Source organism: Otolemur garnettii, unplaced genomic scaffold (genome assembly GCF_000181295.1).
Source record: "Otolemur garnettii isolate 467f Iridium unplaced genomic scaffold, OtoGar3 scaffold00018, whole genome shotgun sequence".
In the NCBI taxonomy this organism is placed as follows: domain Eukaryota; kingdom Metazoa; phylum Chordata; class Mammalia; order Primates; family Galagidae; genus Otolemur; species Otolemur garnettii.
In genome coordinates this window covers 16485457-16509487 of record NW_003852413.1, presented here as the reverse complement: position 1 = coordinate 16509487, position 24031 = coordinate 16485457, and the positions used below count along the sequence as shown (strand labels likewise).

The following is a 24031-nucleotide window of genomic DNA, read 5'->3' as shown; positions in this document are numbered from 1 at the left end:
GCCACCTTAGGTGTACGTGGCTGGCGCCTTAGCCGGTTGAGCCATAGGCGCCGAGCCAGTGCCATTTTTCTAACAGCATGTACTCACATCATTTCTCTGTGTCAGTTATTCATAACTTTTTTTTCTTGTGCTATTCATGTTCTTTAAAAAAATCCTCCAGTCTCCTGACCAGAGAATATATATCCTGGCTGCAAGAATTTTAGAGCTAGACAGGAAAAGAGAGCTGGGGTTTCCCTGTTCAGTGTCAGACTTTGACTCCAGCTCCCTGTTTTCAGTCCGGCACCTGACCCCTGTCTTGCTCTGTGTGTGGTTTCCCTGTATCTGGATTGTCTCTTGCTTAGTTTTACTTCTTTTCCCTGTGGGTGTTAGGGAAGGTAGTCACCTGACTGGGCAGGGTATGGGTAAAAATCTAGGTACCTAACTTCTTATATAAACTTCAAATAAACTCTGTGTTTTTGGCTCCCCTTGCATACCCTCGTCTTCCACCCTTTCTGGAGCTTCTAATTCTTATGCTTCTCTCAGTTTTTACAGATGGTCTATAACATTGCAAGGTTCTAATTTCTTCATAGAAGTACAGTCCATTTCTGAAAGAGAAGCAGCACATTTCTCCCAACTACATTATTAATCACCCCTACTCATCAGTACACTCTCAGCTATAGATGGGCTTCTGAAAACAATGAGACTTCTCTCATATTCACTGCTAACTCACTGTAACTTTAGAAGATGTCTCTATTCATTCGTAACTATTTCAAGAGACATAGATACATTGGTATTCATATGTGCATGTACATTCATACAGTAGAACCTCTGTACGTTGGCCATCCAAGGGACTGTAACAGACAGGTCAGCATACAAAGGTGGTCAACAAAAAAGAACTAGGCCTACTATGCTGATAGTACATGTGGTGCCTGTCAGGTCTATGAAATTAGGTCAACTTGAGAGGGTCAGTGTAGGGAGGTGTTCTACTGTGTATGTGGGTGTGTATATATAAATATATATAGAGAGAGATGCAGAATTACAGATAGGTGTTTATGTATGGGTTAATATATACAGGCTTACCTTTTTCTATTGTGCTTCACTTTATTACCCCTTTGCAGATAATTGGGGGTATTTTTTTGTTTGTTTGTTGTTTTTTTTTTTTTTTTTTACAAATTGAAGGTTTGGAGCAACCCTGTAATAAATAAGCCTATGGGTGCCATTTTTCTAACAGCATGTACTCACATCATTTCTCTGTGTCACATTTTCATAATGCAACATTCCACACTTTTAAATTATTTGTTACAATTTTCTGTAATCAATAGTCTTTGATGTTACTATTGTGATTGTTTGGGGATGCCACACACACACTGAACTTAATAAATGTTGTGTGTGTTCTCACTGCTCTACCAACCAGCTATTCCCCATCTCTTTCCATTTCTTCAGGCCTCTCTATTCCATGAAACACAACAATATTGACATTAGGCCAATCAATAACTCTGCAATGACCTTTTCAGTATTTCAAGTGAAGAGTTGCACATCTCTCACTTTAAATTAAAAGTGAGAAATAATTAAACTTAGTGAGGAAGACATGTCAAAAGTCAAGATAGGCCAAAAGCTAGCCTCTTGCACCACAGTAGCCAAGGAAATATTCTTGAAGGAAATTAAAAGTGCTACTCCAGTGAAAACATGAATGATAAGAAGGAAACAGGCTTGGCACCTGTAGCTCAGTGGCTAAGGGCACCAGTCACATACACCAGAGCTGGTGGGTTCGAATCCAGCCCAGGCCTACCAAACAGCAATGACAACTACAACCAAAATATAGCCGGGTGTTGTGGCAGGTACCTGTAGTTCCAGCTACTTGGGAGGCTGAGTCAAGAGAATCGCTTAAGCCCAGGAGTTGGAAATTGCTATGAGCTGTGATGCCACAGTACTCTACCTAGGGTGACAAAGTAAGACTCTGTCTCAAAAAAAAGAAAGAAAGAGAAACAGCCTTATTGCTGATATGGAGAAAGTTTTAGTTGTCTGGATAGAAGATCAAAGCAGCCACCACAGTCTCTTAGGCCAAAACCTAATCCAGAACAAAGGCAAAGGCTAACTCTCCTTTGAATTCTGAGAAGGCTGAGAAAGGTGATGAAGCTACAGAAGAAAAGTTTGAAGGTAGCAAAAGTTGGTTCATGAGGTTTAAGGAAAGAAGCCAACTCTGTAATATAAAAGTACAAAGTGAAGCAAATGCCTCAAGGAGAAGCTGCAGCAAATTAGCCAGAAGATCTGACTGTGGTAATTGAAGGTACTAAGCAACGGATTTCCATGTAGACGTATCAGCTTTATATGAGAAAAAGGTGCCATCGAAATACTTTTTGTAGCTAAAGAGAAGTCAAAGCTTCAAAGGGCAGGCTGACACTATTATTAGGGACTAATGCAACTGATGACATTAAGTTGAAGCCAATGTTCATTTACCATTCAAAAAATTCTAGGGTCCTTAAGAATGATACTGATTCTACTCTGCCTATGCTCTATAAATGGGACAACAAAACCTGGACAGCTGAACATCTTTTTACAGCATGGTTTACTGAATATTTTAAGATTACTGTTGAGACCTACTGCTCAGACAGAAAGATTCCTTTCAAAATGCTACTGCTCACTGATAATACAGCTAGTCACTCAAGAGCTCTGATGGAGACATATAAGGAAATTAATATTTTCATGCCTGCTAATGACATAACATTCATTCTTCAGTTCATGGATCGAGGAGTAATTTCAACTTTCATATCTTATTATTTAAGAAATATATTTTATAAAGCTGCCATAGATAATGATTTCTCCGGTGGACTGGCAAAGTAAAAACCCTTTCGGAAGATTCATCATTGTAGATGCCATTAAGAACATATGTAATTACAGAAAAAAAGTCAAAATGTCAACATTAACAGGAGTTTAGAAGAAGTTGATTGCACCCTCATGGATAACTTTTAAGGGTTCAAGACGTCAGTAGAGGAAGTAACTGCAGATATGGTAGAAATAGCAAGATAACCAGAAGTGGAGCCTAAAGATGTGACTGAATCACTACAATCTTATGATAAAATTTAAACAGAAGAAGAGTTGGTTCTTGCAAATGAGCAAAGTAAGTGGTTTCTTGAGGTGGAATCTGCTCCTGGTAAAGATGCTATGAATGTCATCAAAATGGCAACAAAGGATTTTCATAAACACGTTGATAATACGGTGCCAGGATTTGAGTTCATTAACTCCAATTTTGAAAGAAGTTCTACTGTAAGTAAAATTCTATCAAACAATATCACATACTATAAAGTAATCTTTCATGAAAGGAAAACTTAATTGATGTGACAAACCTCAGTGGTTTATTTTTTTTTTTTTTGAGACAGAGTCTCACTTTGTTGCCCCCAGTAGAGTGCTGTGGCATCAAAGCTCACAGCAACCTTGGGCTCAACCTCAGGCTCTCTTGCATCAGCCTCCCAAGTAGCTAAAATTACAGGTGCCCATGACAACGCCTAGCCATTTTTAGAGACAGGGTCTCGCTGTAGCTCAGGCTGGTCTTTAATTTGTGAGCTCAGGCGATCCACCCACTGTGGCCTCCCAGAGTGCTGGGATTACAGGTGTGAGCCATCACCCACAGCTCTTGTTATTTTATTTTAATAAATTGCTGCTGGTGGCTTGGTGTGGCACTATGGGAGACTGAGGTGGATGGATCACCTGAGCTCAGAGTTTGAGACCAGCCTGAGCCAAAGTGAAAACTCATCTCTTAAAAAAAAAAAATAGCCAGGCATTGTGGTGGGCACCAATAGTCTCAGCTACTTGGGAGGCTGAGGTAAGAGAATCACTTGAGCCCAGGAGTTTGAGGTTGCTGTGAGCTGTGATGCCATGTCACTCTACCAAAGGTGACATGGTGAGACTGTCTCAAAAAATAAAATAAAAAAATAAAAAAAATAAATTGCCACAGACATCACAGTGTTCAACAACCACCACACTAATCAGTCAGCAGCCATCAACACTGAGGCAAGACCTAACACCAGCAGAAAGATTATGACTCACTGAAGGCTCAAATGATCATTAGCACTTTTTGCAATAAAGTATTTTTAATTAAATTATGTATATTGGCTCGGCACCTGTAGCTCAAGCCACATACACCTGAGCTGGTGGGTTCGAATCCAGCCCGGGCCAGCCAAACAACAATGACGGCTGCAACCAAAAAATAGCCAGGCATTGTGGCAGGCGCCTGTAGTCCCAGCTACTTGGGAGGTGGAGGCAGGAGAATCGCTTGAGCCCAGGAGTTGGACGTTGCTGTGAGCTATGATGCCATGACACTCTACCCAGGGTAACAGCTTGAGGCTCAGTCTTAAAAAAAAAAAAAAAAATAGAGAAAAGTAACAGAAAGTTACTTCCTGAGCTGGCTGCTGTAGCTCAGTAGTTAGGGCGCTGACCCTGCACACAAGGGACAGCAAGTTCAAACCTTGCCTCGTCCCAAACAACAAAAGAAAAGAAAGGAAGAAAGTTACTTATGGTGAGCCTCCATATCCCCGGAAATGTTAAAAACCAAACTGAAGAGCTGTGCTGATTAGGTAATCAATCAGGTGGTAGTAAGAAAGGTGTTCTTAGAAGAAGTGATAGAAAGGAGGCCTGGAGTAAGAGGATGAGGGCAGGCCTGAAGGAAGGGCAGTTGTAACATTATAGTTTGTTTAAATGACGCAAGTGCCAGTCAGTGTGTAAATTAGATTCACAAATGCGTTCACATAGTCAAGCTACCTTTTATTTCTGTAGGATTACCATAATCCTGTCACAGATTATTCATTTAAAATAGAAAATGGTCTGTGGAAAGGGAAGGCCTGTGACTTTTACCACAATACTGACAGATTTACTGCCATTCATTCCCTTTGATGAGATTCATGATGGTTTCATCATTTCTTTGATACAGCACTAAACAAAATATACATAAGGCTAGACTGACTTTCAGTCTTTTCTTTGTCTATATAGTCTACAGTCTGCCCTTTTCTTTCTTCCCTCATAAAGCTAACCTAAAATTTACTTGCTGTCTACTTCAAAAGAAGTAATGGAATTCTGGTCACATCAGATATACTTTGAATAAAATTGTTTTAACAAAAAGTTCAGAGGTTTAACATTAGGAAAACTTGAGATAAAAAAATTAATAATGTAAGAAAGATATATCTAAAATTAAAATTAACACAAATCATTTTGAGAGACAGGAATCCACCAAAGAAAAGTTATACTTACTGAATTATTAGGCTAATCCTTCATTTCCAAGAAGTTATAATAATAGTGACTGTGTATAGATGAACATGACGATGACTTCAAAGATGTAGGGAGTTATATAGCATCTGTCACTGAGCATTGGTTCAATATGAGAATGAAGAAAAAAATCTACATTTCCAGACTTCTTGTTGTAGGTAATATTAATGGAATATTTGGGAGAAGTACCAAATGTTATAACAGATTATATGTACACATACATACTACACAGTGCAAAATCTCATGGAATTATTGAATGGTTTTTCTATCTGAATTCAGCAAAGGGATTACAACTTTATATTTGGAATGCCAAAGAAAATTTTTAAATGAGAAGTAAGAAAGACATATGACTATATGACTATAGAAGGTCCAGCTTTAGCTTGACCTTTGTTAGAAGAAACCTTATTCAGCCAAAAGTACAGGTGATTTTTAATCAAATCAGTAAAAGTACCCTTTTTCTAAATTTCAGAATTTTTTGCCTTCAAAATGATACCCTGTCACTTTAAGTAAAGGATAAGTTACAGTTTATTTGTTTAGCCATGCTTAGCTTCATCATGTGGAATTAAATGAAGTAAATATGATGAACATTCATATTGATTCAGAGGCTTGATCGCATTTTATCAAGTGGAGATTTATACCCAGGTAGACATAACCACTGACATTCATTGTTCATTGAGAGGACAGACCAGTTGCTCACTAGTTTTCTCTTTGGGTTCTTTTTCTTTTAATCAAGCCTAGGCTCCAACTCGCAACCACTGGTTTGCAAGGCCAGCACTCTAACCACTGACCTATAGCATTCAGTTCTCTTTGGATTCTTTACATTATGTTTAAAACACATAATAAAGCAATAACCAAGCTATCTAAAGAAAAGAGTGGAGATTTTAAAAATACAACCTCTGATTGCCAGTTTCCATATTTTGTTCAGACTTCATTGCTTCGCTCACAAGCATTTTGTATCTTCAACTTCACATATGTAGTGATATTTCCTATGTTGTTTGATTTTTATTTTTATGTTTGATGAGAATGGTTTCAGGTGTTTTGTTAAAAAAGAAAAAAATTCAACATTTCTCGCGTGGTTACAAGAGCGAAGATAACCATACTGGTAGATTAAGTGGAACTCTTTAGTGACTGTTCTCTAAGAGATGACTAAAGAGCTGCAATCCTAGTTGTACTTGGGACACTATGAAAGTTTTTAGATAGGTTATTACGGTTCATTATTTCACTTCCAAGAAGGATAGTTGACAGAGTCTTTTCTGATTCTGTTATGCAGGTTTCAGCCTGTTCAGTTTTTAATCATTGTTGCTAGGAGGGTTTCCTTTGTTTGCATCCTGGATGATACTACATTTCTTGATTTGTGTATATCTTAAAACTTACATAATGACCCACATATATCCATGAATGGGACACATTTCAGGTGCCTATAGGCACAAAGCTAGTAGCTGAAAAAAAGGCAGAATATACAAATCCTTGAGGATGGTAATGGTGATGATGAAGATGTGGAGGATGAAGATGAGGTTGATAATAGCACCATTAACTGATGTTCTGTGTACTTACTCTGTGCTGAGGACCTGCCAAATGCTTTATATGCATTCAAGCTGAATGTCCCTGACAGTTTCATATTTTCTTCACAGTTCCATCACTTTTCTGGGTAGTAATGAGCCAGAAGGGTAGTCTAGATTAAAATCCCATCTTGCAAGCCAGGTGACCACTTGAGCTTACAAGTTTGTGACCAGTCTGAGCCAGAGTAAGACCCCCATCTCTACTAAAAATGAAAAACTGAGGCAAGGGGGACCACTTGAGCCCAAGAGTTTGAGGTTGCTGCGAGCTATGACACCATGGCACTCTACCAGGTACTCTACCAAGAGTGAAAAAGACTTGTCTCAAAAAAAAAAAAGAAAAGAAAGAAAGAAAAATCCCCTCTTGCACTTGCCGTTGAGGCAAAGAAAACAATGAGAATATAAATGGAGTGAGCATTGAGCAGAATGTTTTCAGGTGTTTTTATGCAACTAAACAAAGCCTTCAACTCCAGGTCCTAGCCAGACAACCTACAGACCTTACATGATATGTAAGACTCAGACATTTTCTAAGTTCTTTGAATTTAAGACCTACATCTAACAAAATCTTACCCCTTTCTTCTTCCTGTAATTTAATCCTGGTACTCTGTCTCTGTCTGGGTGCTCAGAAAACATTTAATGCTTAGTTTTATTTATTTATTTTGAGACAGAGTCTCACTATGTCACCCTTGGTAGAATGCTGTGGCATCATAGCTCACAGCAACCTCAAACTCTTAGGCTTAAGTGATTCTCTTGCATCATCCTTCCAAGTAGCTGGGACTCTACGCGCCCGCCACAACGCCCAACTATTTTTTGTTGTTGTTGTAGTTGTCATTGTTTGGCAGGCCCGTGCTGGGTTTGAACCTCCCAACCCCAGTATGGTCTGGTGCCCGAGCCACTGAGCTATAGGCAACAAGCCTTAATGCTGATTTTTTTTTTTTTTTGGTGGTGGTGGTGGTAATGGTGGTTAATGCTGATTTTTAAATCTGAACTATTTTATTTTTATAAGGCTTAGTTTATAAAATAGCTGTAATCAAAAATGTGATGTTAGCATATATGTTTGTTGAGACTAACTTGATTTTTCTCTGATTATTTTATCCCTAACACTTTGTTATAAGATTAGACTCTTTCCTGTGCTGTACCATGCTAAATAAATGCTAGTGGTATTAATATAAATCTTCATTCTCAGGCTTGCTTCCTATTTTTAATAATCCAGAGGGAAAACTCAACTTTCATTTATAATTAATTCTAGGTTATAATATCATATCACACTGAAAGAAATAATGTGTCAAATTTCTGATCCTATATAATCAGGCAGTTTCTGAAATAGCAACTTTTATTGGAAAAGTTGAGGAATAAAGAGGTAAAAGACAGAATTGGTGGGGCATGGTGGCTCTTGCCTATACTCCTAGCACTTTGGAAGGCTGAGGCAGGAGGATTGCTTGGGGTCAGGAGTTTGAGACCAGCCTGAACAAGAGCAAGGCCCCATCTTTACAAAAAAAAAAAAATTTTTTTTTTAGCTAGGCATGGTGGCATGCTTCTGTGGTCCCAACAGCCCAGGAGACTGAAGCAGGACAATCTCCTGAGCCTGAGAATTTGAGTTTGCAATAAGCTATGATGATGTCACTCTACTCTAGCCCAGATAACAGAGCGAGATCTTGTCTAAAAAAAAAAAAGACAGTATTGCAGAATGATCATGTAATAGTCATAGCTTTTGCTCTTGCTACTGAGAAGCCTGTTTGTATTCTCGACTTTCTTTTGTAGGTGGTTGCCTATCACTATTGCCAAGCAGATAATGCCTATACCTGTCTGGTACCAGAATTCGTCCACAATGTTGCTGCCCTGCTCTGCCGCTCACCTCAGCTGACAGCCTATCGGGAGCAACTTCTTCGGGAGCCTCACCTGCAGAGCATGCTGAGCCTGCGGTCCTGTGTTCAAGACCCCATGGCCTCTTTCCGGAGGGGTGTCCTGGAGCCCCTGGAGAATCTCCACAAAGGTACACATAAGGTTGAAAGGAAGTGAAAGATGGAAGCTTTGGAGCCCCAGGTCACCAGGATCATGCTTTAGGAATGAGTATTTTTATCACATTGCCAAAATTAAATGTTCCATAGGTGATATCCTACAGGATATAGTTAACAGATTAAAAATTTTACTTGGAGAGAAAAAGCACCAAATTCCTGCTTTAACTTCTACTTCCTCTTTTCTTTATAAAAATTCTTATTCTTCTTTACAAATACAATGCATTTTCCTTATACTGAAGATAGCAGAACTTTCGGTCCTTTCTGTAGAGCTTGAATAAGTCAGTGAAGTTATGGCTGCAACTCAGAGTTGTTCAGAATATGGTTAGGATTCTCCCCAGTCTTTATGTGTATCTTTTTGTGTATCTATTATTACATCAATTCAGGTAAAGTGGGATGACATCCAGGGTTGCACAACTCTGTGTATGTACTAGAAATCACTTAATTCTATACTTTAAGAGTTATTTACAAGGTATAAGGATGTTTTATGTATACATAAATTATATCTCAGGAGAACTTTTTAAAAAGTGGGAAAAAATTAAATGAAATCCCATTTCCTCGAATTCATGTGCATGAATTTCCTCCCTTTGTCCTCTGCAATTCTAGTGTCATCTGTGTCCTAAGTGCAACCGTTTCCCTAAAGATAGTGCACATCTTTATAAGTCTTTCTGCCCCATACCCTTAACAGTGTTTTGTCAATTCTGGAATCCAAAGAGGTTTGCTTAAGCATGAGATTTCTGAGCAATCATGTTTATTCCTGAGAGACTTATATACCTTTCTCAAGGGTTTTAGAAGTGCTTATAAGGAAAGATGATTCTTATTTCTCTTGGCCATCTTCTGCATTTATTTTAGCTTCCATGCTGGTTATTTGGATAGCAAAATTTCTCTTTTTTCTCAATTCTGATGACCTCTGTCGTAATTTCCACTACCTAAAACCTTGACTATACTCTAAACCTGTTTAAACCTTAGAGTTTCTCCATAAGTATTGCTAATCATATTTCCTGTATATAACCCAGTCTCCAAAACGTGTTACTTCTGCCTTTGTGATGTTTCTCACATCCATCGATCTCATTACCTTTATTACCCCAAGAGCTATTGAACTGCCCATGACGTCATATCTGTATTACCCTTCCTGGTCTTCTGTGGTTCTCTGTTTTAGTGTTTCTTTCACATCATAACACACTTAAAAAATTATAAAAGGTTATACAGCCTATCAAGATAAAAATTTATGACTCCTCCTGGCTGGACATGACTAGCCCTGAGGCTACATCTGTTTCCAACCCCAGATGCCCCCAAGGGCTGAAATTTAAGGACACCTCTAACCTGTTCGTGACATACCAGGTGGGGGAGCTCTTTCTAGTTTCCCCAATCTTCGTACTGCTTCCAGGTAAAGCTCCATAAGGCTGCTGGCATCCCAGCGCCACTGTGAAGAGCTTTGCGTTATGGGAACTCCTTCCTTTCTCACTCCCAGCCATCTTGGCAGCATCTAAGGCAGGAAGATGGTGGCCACAAAGAAGACCGAAAAATCGTCGGAGTTGTTACAAAAAGCAAAAAGTATGTGCTGGGGCAAAAGCAGACTCCAAAGATGGTAAGATAAAGCCAAGAGAAATTGGTCATCTTCACTAGCAATTGCCAAACTTTGAAATCTGAAATACAGTACTATGCCATGTTAGCCATGGCATCCATCACTACAGTGCTAATAATATTGAACTGGGCATACATGTGGAAAATACTACAGAGTATGCGCACTGGCTAACATTGGTCCAGGTAACTGATATCATTAGGAGCATGCCAAACCAGACTGAAAAGTAAATCGTGCATATTTTTTCTTTAATAATATTTCCCAGAGCTTATTTTAAATTTAAAACTAAAAACTTTATAAAGCAATTCTCTGACACATGATTTCCCCCTTCGGTATCTAGTGATCCTTATTGCCTACTGAATTAACTTCTAGCTCTTTAGTCTAATATTCAAGATACTTGATGGTCAGGATCTGCCCTACTTTTTAACCTTATTCACTTTAATCCTTATGAAGCCTGTGTTTATAAACTAAAATATTCCCTCATCCTTAAACATTCTCCTTCATTTCCCAACATTTCCATACATTTACTTACTGTTTCCTTTCCTTTTACTTCTCACTTCTCTGCCTGTCAGAATTCTACCCATCTTTGAAGGACCAGCTTCACTGCCACCTCATTCATTAAATACCTGCTGATCCCCTTGTCCTCCTCCAATCAGAAACAGTGACCTTCCAAATTGACATTAAATGTTATGGTACTCAGTATATTACTATGTATATATAATAATAACTTTAAATTTGTTCACTAACATTAATAAATACTATATGCCAGGTGTTATACTTTGTGGTTTACAAGAATTAGTTATTTCTGTACTTATCTTGTCCCTGACTACATTGTATGCTATTGAAGGTAGAAACCTTTTCTTTATTCAACTTTTACCTTTTATAGTTGTGACCTCATTTTGAACATAGTAGGCATTTCAGGAAATATATTTTGAACAGATACTTAAATGTGGAAACTGTTCACATGTTAAGGGTATCTGAAGTGATAAAAGGATCTACACATTAAGACTAATTGCAGGAGATTATTTAGATCCTTTCAGGGTTAATTCCAGTTCACAATCATAATTCATATGTTTTATAATTTTACTACAAGATATATTTGCTGCTCATTTAGGTTTCCATAACCAGCTTTAGATATCTCTATTTGACAAAGATTATTCTAAGTTAGTTGACTAGTTAATTTATTTATTTATTAGAGACAGGATCTCACTCTGTCACCCAGGCTAGAGTGCAGTGGAACAATTCTAATTAGACTGCAGCCTCAAACTTCTGGGCTCAAGCGAAGTAATCCCCCTGGTCTTAGCCTTTTAAGTAGTTAGGGCTATAGGCATGTACCACCACACTTCATACCTAGCTTTTTTTTAATTTCTTATGAACATATAATCTTGCTATATTTCCCAGGCTGGTCCTGAACTCCTAGCTTTAAGCAGTCCTTCTGCCTCCATCTCCCAGAGTGCTCGGATATAGGTGTGAGCCATCGTGCCCAGCCTATAAGTAAATATAGTTACTTCATCTTACTTCTGTGTTTTTACTCACTGTCATAAGCAATAGCTAGAAACAAAATTATGAAATACTAAAAGTTATTTGATTGACCCTAAAGAATTCAGGAAAGAAAGAATTTTTTTAACAAAACAGTGGAGCAAGCAAGATAATAGATTTAAAAGTAATCATAACAGTAATTACTTGAAATGTGAGTGGACTAAACACACTAAAAAGACAAGCTGTCAGACTGAATAAAAGCAAGACCAAACTATATGCCCTCTACATGAAGCTATTTAAATATAAAGACACAGGGCTCAGCACCCGTAGCTCAGCAATTAGGGCACCAGCCACATATACCAAAGGCAGAAGGTTTGAACCCAGCCCAGGCCTGCTACACAACAATGACAGCTACAATTAAAAAAAAAAAAAAAAAGCCAGACATTGTGGCAGGTGTCTGTAGTCCCAACTACTTTGGAGGCTGAGGCAAGAGAATCACTTAAGCCCAAGAGTTTGAGGTTGCTTTGAGCTGTGACACCACGGCACTCTACCATGGGCAACATAATAAGACTCTGTCTCAAAAAATAAATAAATATATGTGTGTGTGTGTGTGTGTGTATACACACACACAGAGTAAAAGGGAAAGAACAGAAAAAGATACACTGTGTAAACATGGAGCATAAGAAAGCTGGAATGACTGTAGTAATGTCAGACAGAGTAGACAAAAAGTACTACTACACCTAGATTTGATAAACATAAAAGGGCCAATTTACTAGGAAAATAAAATAATCCTAAATGTGTATGTACTTAATAGAGGTTCAAAATACATGAATCCAAAACTGCAAAACTGGGTCCAGTGGCTCACACCTGGAAGCCCAACACTCTGGGAGGCCAAGACAGGTGGATTGGATTATTTAAATAAATTAAAATATATATACAGATGGCCTGATATAGTAAAATAAGAAAAATTTTTAAAAATTAAAATAAAGAAGCAGATAGTATAACAATTGGAAAGGAAGATATGAAACTGTCTTTGCAGACAGGATTGTTTACCTAGAAGACTCTAAGAAATCTTCGCAAAAAGAAGGCAGCCTACTAGATAAGTATAAAACTATAAAAATATATAAAATATGTTTCTATACTAACAAAAAACCATTGAAAATGAAATTTTAAAAGTATGTGGCAATTTTAAAACATGGCTGCAAGTTCTTTGACATTACTTCCATCAAGAGTTGAGGTCTGTGTCTCTTCCCCATATATCTGGGCAGGTTGTACCTACTTTAACCAATTGAGTACAAAGTGATGCTATGTGACATTGAGGCTAGATCATAAATAGACATGCAATTTCCGTCTTGTCCACTGAAACCCTTATTTTTAGAGGCATATGTTGCCATGTAAAAAGTCTGACTACCCTGAGTTCACCATGCTGTGGTGAAGTACACACAACATGGAGAGGCCAAGTGACTGTTCCACAGAAGAATAAACTTAGGAAAAGATGTAGATGTTACCACTCTACAGTGGTAAGACTTCTACAGTGGTCTTACAAATCAGAAAGAACAGTGAAAACATTGCAGAGTGAAATTAAAGAATTTAGTAAATGGAAGAAATATCCCATATTTGTGGATTGGAAGATGTCACTGTTTCCTCAAATTGATCTATAGATTCAACATAACCCCAGCAGGATTTTTCTCTAAAATTGAAAAACTTTAGAAATTCAAAGGAACAAAAATAGCCAAAGTAATTTTTAAAAAGAAGGAAGTTGGAAGATGGAACTTTCATCTTGAAATCAGCATCTGATTTCAAGACTTAGAGCATTACAGATTACTATAATAATCATGACAGTGATGTGCTTGCTAGTAAATGTTTAACAACCAACTTGGGTGGGATCTGATTCAATGCTTAAAAACTTAGCAATACACTCTCATGAGTCAGCTTGAGTCAGCTGGAACACTCCACTAACAGAGTGGTATTCATGCAAAGATGGAAAACAGATCAGTGGAAGAGAATGGAGAATCCAGAAATAGACCCATACGTTATGCAGCCAATTGATCTTCCTAAAAGTGCTGAGACAGTTAGAAAAGCGAATTCTGTCATCAAATGATACTGACACAACAAAATAAATGTGTAGGGGAAAATGATTCCCAATCCTTACCTCACACTACACATAAAAATTAATTTGAGACAGATCACAGATCTAAATAAAATGTTTAATCTCTGAAGCTAATAGAAAAAACATGAGATATCTTCACAAACTTGGAGTAGGTAAAGAATTCCTAGAGATAAAAATCACTAATCATGCAAGAAAAGGGTGATAAATTAGACTTCATCAAAATTGAAAGTGTCTACTTAACAAAAACACCAATAAGAAAAAGAAAAAGCAGGTCACAAAGGAGAAAAAGAGAGCATGAGAGCGAGCACTTGAATGTACAATAACTGTAGAACACAGACAATCCAGTCTTTTAATTGACAAGATTTAGACACTTCACAAAAGAAGATATATCTGTAACCCAGAAGCACATGAAAAAGTGTTTAGCATCACTAGTAATCATGGAGATATGAATTAAAATTATAATCCCACTTCACGCTCACTAGAATGGTTAAATTTTAAGAGATTGAACATCAGGTATTGATGAGAATGGTAAACAACGTGAATGAACTCTCATATATTGCTCATATAATACTACCTTGGAAAACTATTTGGCATTTTCTTATAAAGTTGAATATGTATCTATTTATGACCAAGCAGTTGTATTCTTAATGTGTTTACCTAAGAGAAATAAATCACAAAGACTTATACAAGAACGTTTCTAGCAGCTTTATTCATAGCAGTCAAAAACTGGAAACACCTGGAGGCCTAGGTGTGCGAATCACCTAAGTTCACAAGTAAGAGACCAGCCTGAGCTACAGTGAGACCCTGTCTCTCAAAATAGCTGGGCATTGTAGTGGGCACCTGTAGTCCTAGCTACTTGGGAGGCTGAGGCAAGAGAATTGCTTGAGCCTAAGAGTCAGAGGTTGCTGTGAGCCATGACACTAGGGCACTCTAATAGGGGCGGCAAAGTGAGACTCTGTTCAGAAAAAAAAAACAAAAAACTGGGAACAACCCAAATGTCCGTCATCAGAATGGATAAAGAAAGTGTAGTGTAGTTATTCAGTGGAATACCTCTTAGTGGGAAAATGGAGCAAAATAAATAGAGGGTTTTTGAAAGGTAGCTAGAATATTTTTTGTAGGAAAGTCCAATAGAAGCTAGATTTCAAACTATACATTTAAAAAAAAAATGAAAGTCAAGGCTGGACATGGTGGCTCATACCTGCAATCCTAGCACTGTGGAAGGCCGAAGTGGGAAGACTGCTTGTGGCCAGGAGTCTGAGACGAACCTGGACAACATAGCAAGACCCTAATTTTTGAAAATTAGCAAGGTAGGGTGGTCTGTGCCTATAGTCCTAGTTACTCAGGAGGCTGAAGTGAAAGAATTGCTTAAGCCCAGGAGTTTGAGTCTGCAGTGAGCTATAATAGTATCATTGTACTCCAGCTTGGGCAGCAGAGCTTCTGTAAGTGTGGTAACACACCCACACATATGCACATATAAAACAAAATGAAAAAGTTTTGAAGTCTCTCAGTGGGCTTTTGCTTCAGCTATTAATGTGAAATTAAAGGAGACACTATTGTTATTATAACTAAAGAAAACAGAGGTAATGTGAAGCTTTTCTGAATAAAACTGTTATCTGATATGAGTCTTATTTTCACTTTTAATAATTCCCATACAAATACACCAGTAATAGAGTTTCATTCATATGATTCAGTTTTGACTTCAGTAGGAGCTACCATCTCTTCTCTTAACAGTCTCTGTAGTTCTTATTTAATCTGGCACCTAGGTGAAGTCTTAGAATGGAACTGGTAAGGAAGACAGTTTAAGTATTTGTTAAGTCTTCATGCAAATGGAAGCAGTGGGGAGTCCCTGGTGAATGTTTATTTATTTACCAGGGATTAAAAGCAAGGGTTAAAGAACTTTCCAGTGACTCATCAGCTAGAGCAGTGGCTCCTAAGCACTAGAAAATAAAAATAGCCTAGAATTTGCGTGGTTATAGATACAATATAGTTTTACATGTATATGTATATAAAGATAATGTCCCTTCTACTGTTTTAATGTTAAAATACTTTTTTCCTATATAACAATGGTGATAGTGGCTGATTATAGTTTAAATGTTCTTTTTTTTAATTTTAAGTGTTCTTAACATGAAAAAATATGAATAGCAATCCTTTAAAATTTTTTCACTTGTAAAATCCTTTAAAAGCTACTGAGTTAGAGTATTTAAATAATCAGCAAACACTGAGAAATGAACAACAAAAATAGTCTTACAAGGCTGGTTGTATTTATTTATTTTTTTTTAATTATTTTTTTTTTTTTTTTTGACAGCCTCAAGCTGTCCCCCTGGGTAGAGTGCTGTGGCACCACAGCTCACGGCAACCTCCAACTCCTGGGCTCAAGCAAGTCTCCTGCCTCCGCCTCCCAAGTAGCTGGGACCACAGGCGCCCGCCACAACCCCTGGCTATTTTTTGGTTGCAGCCGTCACTGTTGTTTGGCGGGTCCAGGCTGGGGATTCGAACCTGCCACCCTAGGTGTACGTGGCTGGTGCCCTAGCCGGTTGAGCTATAGGCGCCAAGCCAGGCTGGTTGTATTTAAAAGACGAAGTCTAAGGATCATTAAGATCTCAACCTGTTTAAATTTGTAGTCAAGAAATCTCATCATTCAACAAAGGAAAAATTATGTTAGGAGTAGTTCTCATTGTTTTACAGTATTAGTAGCATTAGAAAATTCTCTGTTTGTTATTCTGAATCCTAAAAAGTGCAATATCCTTAGATAGATATGCATGCCATCCCTACTTTCTAAATGATGAAATGTTTTTTGATAGTTCATAGCACCTGCCTTAATAGGTGATTTATAAGTAATTCCTTCAAAAAAGGGGAATCTAAAAAAAAAAAAAAATAGCAAAGATTTAGAAGAATATATATTATCTTAATTAAAAGGAACCAATATTCCCTTTTTTAAAAAATGATATATTATGGAGCTTACTCTAAGAGGAATAATTTATCTATCTAATAAAATAATCTACTGAGAATTTGTGAAATGAAAATCTTATTTTATTAGCAAATTAATATTCATTCATTAAAAAATGTCTAGATCATAATTTAGTACACATTATTGATATTTGAGATACTTGAGAATGTGTTTGAAATGTGTTGCCCAGAGACACTCTAAAGCAGATGTGTTATCCCCAGGTTTTTTCTCCACTTGAAGATCGTGGCTTCTTTATGAAGATACCTGGGTGAAGATAAAGGAGATGTAACTGAACAGTGGGCAATAGTGTGTTAGTACATTCTGAACAGCCACCTGGGAGAGGTGATTTGTAACATTTGCCAATTTCCATTGTGTAAATATTCCTACCATAGCCAATTTCAAGCTATCAGCTGTTAAACAACTAGCTTTTGAAAATACTGGTTCAGTACCTGACAGCTTCAGCATACCACTGGATGGCACTAGGTAATGGTGCTCAGCCAAGCAGAATGCAAGTCTAGGGAAATTAAAGACACAGTTAAGCTCAAGGGAGTCTGAGTCCTCAAAATCAAGAGCATGACAACCCTCAGTTTTTAGGGTAAATCCTAGTTAGTTCCAAGCAACTCCTCTCTTTTCCATAACTCTTCCTTAATACTTTCTTTGTTCATGTGTTTGTTTTTGGTTTTGGTTTGTTTTTTGAGACAAGATCTCACTATGTTGCCCAGGCTGGTCTCAAATTCTTAGGCTCAAAGCATTGTCCCACTTCAGCTTTTCAAGCATCTGGGATAATAAGCACACACCACCATACCTGGCTATCCTTAAATTTTTTTTTTTTTGGTAGAGACAGTCTCACTTTATCGCCCTTGGTAGAGGGCCGTGGCGTCACACCACTCACAGCAACCTCCAACTCCTGGGCATAGGCGATTCTCTTGCCTCAGCCTCCCAAGGGAGTACAGGTGCCTGCCACAACGCCCAGCTATTTTTTTGTTGCAGTTTGGCCGGGGCCAGGTTTGAACCCGCCACCCTAGGTATATGGAGCCAGTGCCCTACCCATTGAGCCACAGGCACCGCCCCTTAAATACATTTGTACTCCCTAGAGCAATATTGTATTTTCTTAGTGCTACATCATCTAGAAAGCCATTTCATTAGTAATCATTAACAGTTAAAGCTGGAATCCATAGTTCATTTCTCTGCCTAAAATGTTGCCAGACTCTTCAGTTTGAGGACTAACTTATAGTACTTAGGATATTGAAATTTAATTCCTTTATGGGAAGCTATGTTTTAGAGGGGAAATATAAAGGCTTATTAATCATTGCAAAAGATCTGTGTATTTTCAGTTGTGAAACCAAAATAGTATGTACAATTTTGGTCTTGAGTTTTATTTATTTTTTCCTGAGACAGAGCCTCAAGCTGTCACCCTAGGTAGAGTGCTGTGGCATCACAGCTCACAGCAACCTCCAACTCTAGGGCTCAAGCACTCTCTCTTGCCTCAGTTTTTCTATTCCATTAGTAGAGATGGCATCTCACTTTTGCTCAAGCTGGTCTTGAACTCGTGAGCTCAAACAATCCACCCTTCTCTGCCTCCTACAGTGTGAGGATTATAGGCTTGAGCCCTATACCCGACCATTGGTCTTGACTTTTAAAGGCAAGAATAGCCAGTCTCGTGCGGAAGTCCAGACTTTTTCTTCTTTCCCCAGCTCCATCTTCTCTTTCCTCTTCAGATAAACCTATTTCTCACCTCAGGTATACAATGACTTTTTGTTCTTGTCTCTCTACTTTCTTCCCTGCAGAACCTTGAAGGTCCTACTAATTTGTAACTTTTACTTGATCCTCGCAATTCATTGATTCCAAAATGTTCTTTCAATTTGATGATTTTTAAATCTCTTACTGTTCAGTGTTGTTCAAGAATCAATAAGCATTAAGTGAGTGTAAAAACCTGAAGTCTTTTTTGTTGTTGTTGTTGTTGTTGTTGTTGTTGTTGTTGCAGTTTTTGGCTGGGGCCAGGTTTGAACCCACCACCTCCAGTATATGGGGCTGGTGTCCTACTTCTTTGGGCCACAGGCGCCACCCATAGAAGCCTGAAATCTTAACCAAGCTGCCACCTTTGCCCTAACCCTGAAGATAAACCAATTATGTCAATTAAGGATCATGTAGAGTCTGGAGGGAACTAGTTACAAGCGTAACAGATATTTGTCTTTTCCCACTTGATTCCTCCCTGGCAAGATCACACAAGGGACTGGTCTCATTGAGGCTGCTTTAGATGTAGCCTAAGAAGCTGCTAAGATCTTGGGATCTAGCCTGCCTGGTTCAGGTCTATCTGTTGGCCGGGGTTCCTTTCCTCTGTTCCTCCAGACCTTCCTTCCCACTACACATTCACATGTAGTCTTAAATATTACTTTAGACTTTAAATTAGACCTTTTTGGGGAAATTCCCAAAAGAATATTTGATGTTATTCCCTTTAATGCTTTATGCTAAATAAAAAACCAAAACATATTCTATTCAACTTTTCTATGTGTAAGAGGAAAAATAAATTTCCACATACAAATTTCATAATTCTAATGTTCAGGCTATCTCACAACTGTTAGTAAGGATGTTTCTAAAAATGATGATATGATGATACATATATTCATATATGTGACAAAAGCTTTCACACCTGGTAAAAAAACAAAATAAATATACTAAATGCATTATTCCATGTCTTCATATTAAATTATATGCCCTGAGCACTTAATAAATGCATAGAGGCCTTTTCTAATATTTTTTTCCAAACAGATATGTTTGGAAGCATTTCCACTTGGTAATTGTTAAGTAATTTGTTTCTTTCTATCTCAGAGAGAAAAATACCAGATGAAGATTTCATCATTTTAATTGATGGATTAAATGAAGCAGAATTTCACAAACCGGATTATGGGGATACAATTGTATCATTTCTGAGTAAAATGATTGGAAAATTTCCTTCTTGGCTCAAACTAATTGTAACAGTTAGGACCAGTTTACAGGTATGTGTTTATTTACTTTTAAACCAAAAATTATTTCCCTTGGAAAGGGCATAAACTGAAAAAGTTCTAGGTCCTAGTTCCCTTAAGACAGTGCTTTCTAAACCTCTGCCATATGAACATCAGCAAGAATAATTCCCAAAGAATTGTATTTCCAGAGTAAAGGATATGATCTAGAAAGATCACTTTCTGTACCTGACTCTCAGATTCCCATTCCCATTGCTTTGGATAAGGTTTGATAAAATGTCCTTCAAAATAATATGACAAAAAAGTCATTTTTCTAGACTTTGTCCTGACAGCAGTACAAAGAAAGTCCCTAACACTTTGGCTTTTGTTTCACTTTTGTCATTTAATGCTATGCAAAATTCGGTGTAGTCTAGAGTCACATTTTCTTGTCCTTCCATCTGCTTTTACTTGAACAGTTTTTCTATAGCACGAAGGTGGACTTTCTTCAGTATATACCCTCCTCTAACAAATACGGGCAATATTAGGGCTGTAGATTAAGTTTACTACAACTGGAAGATATGATTTGTTTTGTTTTTTGTAATTACTTTCCATGCTCACTCACAGATCACTTAATGGCCTAAAGGAAAGACCAGGAATGTAGAACTTAGCCTGTAACAATATATGGGCTAAATATAAATAATTCCCCTTTCTCCACAATTCTCTTGGTAGCTGAGTTGGTATCTCCCATTCTTTACATAGTCACACGTGGTTTGTAACAGTGTTTTTCAACCTTTTTTTTTTACATCATGTACCCATCCCCCTATTTTGATGTGACCCCTCATGATAAGTGCTAATGTACAGAAAATATTCTGTGCATTTAAGTCCCTCCTTTTTCTTCTCCTGAGCACTTAATATTCTTCCCACATATTGACCATTTAGCTTTACTGCCTTCCGTGATCACAAATATTTCTAGTCCTGGCTACCACTTCATAGATATTTATTATTAATCTCAAAGTAATTAGAATTAAAGAATGTGGATGAATCACCATAAATGTATCTTTACAACTAAAAAAATCATATAGCCTGTTACTATTGGTCAGTAGCTTGAGGATGAAGGATGAATAAAAGAAACCTCCAGGAACACAGTCTCTAACTACTTTTACCAAATATATGTTTAGGAGATATTATCCTCACGTTTTCACATAAAGTCATGGACAGTCTCAAAAGAAATTTTAAGTATATCTGAGCAGAACATTTGACTGTAATTTTTCAGCTACACCAAAAAACAGAAAAAGTACTATACATATTAATCTACAAAGTCTATTTCAGTGTCTTCATGGATAGAGCCCTGCAGTAACTTCCCACATATTCCATTCACTCAACTAAGAATTTTTTTTAATTATTTTCTTTAGTTCTGACAGTCAAATAATTAACAGTTTTAAAAAAGGAACCCTTACATTTGATCATCCATCATTTCCACAAACGTTTCTTAAGTACTTAGAGTATTTCAGGCACTGAGAATTCAACAGTGAACAACACAGTCTCCCTGCCCTCATAAAGTTTATGCAGAGTTTTCCCAAAGTTCACCATAAATACATACATTCATACATAAGGAAAATGGGAAATCATACTGAATGTATTTCATCTACAAAATATTCATTATAAAATTATATAAAATTCTCTACATGTTGATATATAACTATAAAAATACTAAAAATATAAAATGTGAGTTTGTTAATTTTTCCTATATACTAGTAACGAATAAATGAAACATATACTAAAATTGCAAGTAGTGTTAAAGCTATGAAGGAAAATAGAGTAAAGGGATAAATGGAGATAATAGTTTCTTTAAATGAGTAAATAGGAAAAGCCACTCCAGAGAATCTTGTAAAGTAATGAGATATGACCTTCCTTTTAAAAAGCTATCTACTGGTTGTAGGGCATTAAGAATACGTTCAAGTAAAAGATGATGGTGGTTCATACTTGAGTGGTAATGTGAAGGGGTCATATTTATGCTATATTTGGAAGAAGAGTAAAAGGTCTTGATGTTGGGCTGACTATGGGTGTGAGCAAGAGAAGATTCAGGAATGAATCTCGGGTTTTTGGTCAGCAAATGGTTGAATAATGATTTGAGGAAAAGAAAAAGATCACCGATAGTTCCTAGGATTTGGTTATAGGTTAATGGAAGTGCCATTTATTTACCTGGAGAAGGTTCAGTGGTGGGGAACAGACTTTAGTAGTTCTGATTTGGTTGTATTAGGTTTGTCTGTGAAACATCCTAGTGTAAATGTTGAGTAGACAGAGACAGAAGATGGGACTGAGCTGGAAACATAAAGTTAGGCGTCATCCACATATAGATGATATTTAGAACCATGGAACTAAATCAGCTGTTTTAGGGAGGAAGGATGATGGCTAGAGATGAGAAAAGATATGAGACCTGAGCCATGGATAAGCTGAGAAATGAAAGAGGAACCAGCGAAATGGGTAGGTAAAGAGTGCCCAGTGTGCCAAGAGGGAAATGAGCAAAGTACAAAAAGTGACCCCCCCCAAAAAAAATAAAGTTCAGAAAGCTTCTGTCAGACACTGCTGAGAGGATGCGGAAGATGAGAACTAAAATGTGATTATTGGTTTTGGCAAGGTGAAGATTACTGGTAACCTTTACGAGAACCATTTCAGTGAGCGTGGGGGCTGAAACCTGAGTGGTACAAATGGAGGAGTGAGTGGCAAGAAAGGAGTTAGAAAAAGCAAGCAGAGAAAATGTGTCTGTGAAGTTTTGCTAAAATTAGGGATGGAAGTACAGGTTAGTAGGTGGAGGGAGGAATATGGGGTTTATGTCTTTGTGATCTGAGAAGAAATTGATAACAGAAAAGAGAATGGGTACTTGTAAAAGGAAAGTCTGTAAGTAGATAAGGAAGTATAGAATCTAGTATATGAGTTACACAAAGGCTATCACCTTCCCCTAACATAATTCTAAGCAGATCCATCAAGTTATCAGGCTTCTTTTAGAAGTATTCCTTTTAGCTAAGACATCCCCAAAAGACCCCCCCTCCCCCATTTAGGGGGGTTACTAAGCCATGTCCATGTTTTTTCATGACATTCCTTAAATCTTTATGCATTTTTCTTGTAAAATTGTACTTTGGCATCATGCCCTGGTTTACACTGAGAAAAATTGCAACAAAAGAGTTGTATAGCACTCTATTTTCTTTTTAGTTTAGAGGTATTATTTAAAAGAATATTGACCATGAAATCATGCCTAATGAACCCTTTACAAAGCTCCATAAAAATTACCTTAAATCTCTTATTAGGAAAAGTTGTGTCCCTTCTGTGCAACTGATTTGTTTTAATTTATGAATACTTATACTTAATCATGTTTTCCTCTTTTCTTTGGCCATGCAGAAGTTCAAATAAATGGGTGGATTTCATAGTTTATCGCAAGAGTTAGGGAAAACTGAAGGTCTTTCTGTCTCTTTCTCTCTCTCTCTCCATCTGTTTTAGGAAATTACCAAGCTGCTGCCTTTCCATAGAATTTTTTTGGATCGCCTAGAAGAGAATGAAGCCATAGACCAGGACCTGCAGGCTTATATCCTGCACCGGATACACAGCAGCTCAGAGATCCAGAATAACATTTCACTAAATGGCAAAATGGACAACACTACCTTTGGCAAACTCAGTTCTCATCTCAAGACCCTCAGTCAAGGGTCCTATCTATACCTGAAACTCACATTTGACCTTATAGAAAAAGGCTATCTAGTGTTAAAGAGCTCTAGCTACAAAGTAGTTCCCGTTTCGCTCTCAGAGGTTTATTTACTCCAGTGCAATATGAAGTTCCCAACCCAGTCTTCCTTTGACCGAGTAATGCCTCTCCTGAATGTGGCAGTGGCCTCTCTCCACCCACTGACTGATGAGCATATCTTCCAGGCCATCAATGCTGGTAGCATTGAAGGCACACTAGAATGGGAGGATTTTCAGCAGAGAATGGAGAACCTATCCATGTTCCTAATCAAGCGCAGAGACATGACTCGTATGTTTGTACATCCTTCTTTCCGAGAATGGCTTATCTGGAGAGAAGAAGGAGAGAAAACCAAATTTCTGTGTGATCCCAGGTAAGACAAAGATCTGTGATGAGAAATTCTGAGTCTACTTTGTGTTTACTGCATGGAGCATGGGT

At 37.6% G+C, this 24031-nt stretch overlaps 1 protein-coding gene across 1 annotated transcript in view; it reads left to right on the top strand.

The window, feature by feature from the left end:
* Positions 1 to 24031, top strand: part of TANC2 (tetratricopeptide repeat, ankyrin repeat and coiled-coil containing 2) — a 346976-nt gene that overhangs the window by 248319 nt on the left and 74626 nt on the right. Inside the window, exons 11-13 of the mRNA XM_003786213.3 lie at positions 8553 to 8784; positions 19754 to 19920; positions 23359 to 23966. Coding sequence (XP_003786261.1) covers positions 8553 to 8784; positions 19754 to 19920; positions 23359 to 23966 — 1007 coding nt within the window. The remainder of the gene's footprint in view (positions 1 to 8552; positions 8785 to 19753; positions 19921 to 23358; positions 23967 to 24031) is intronic.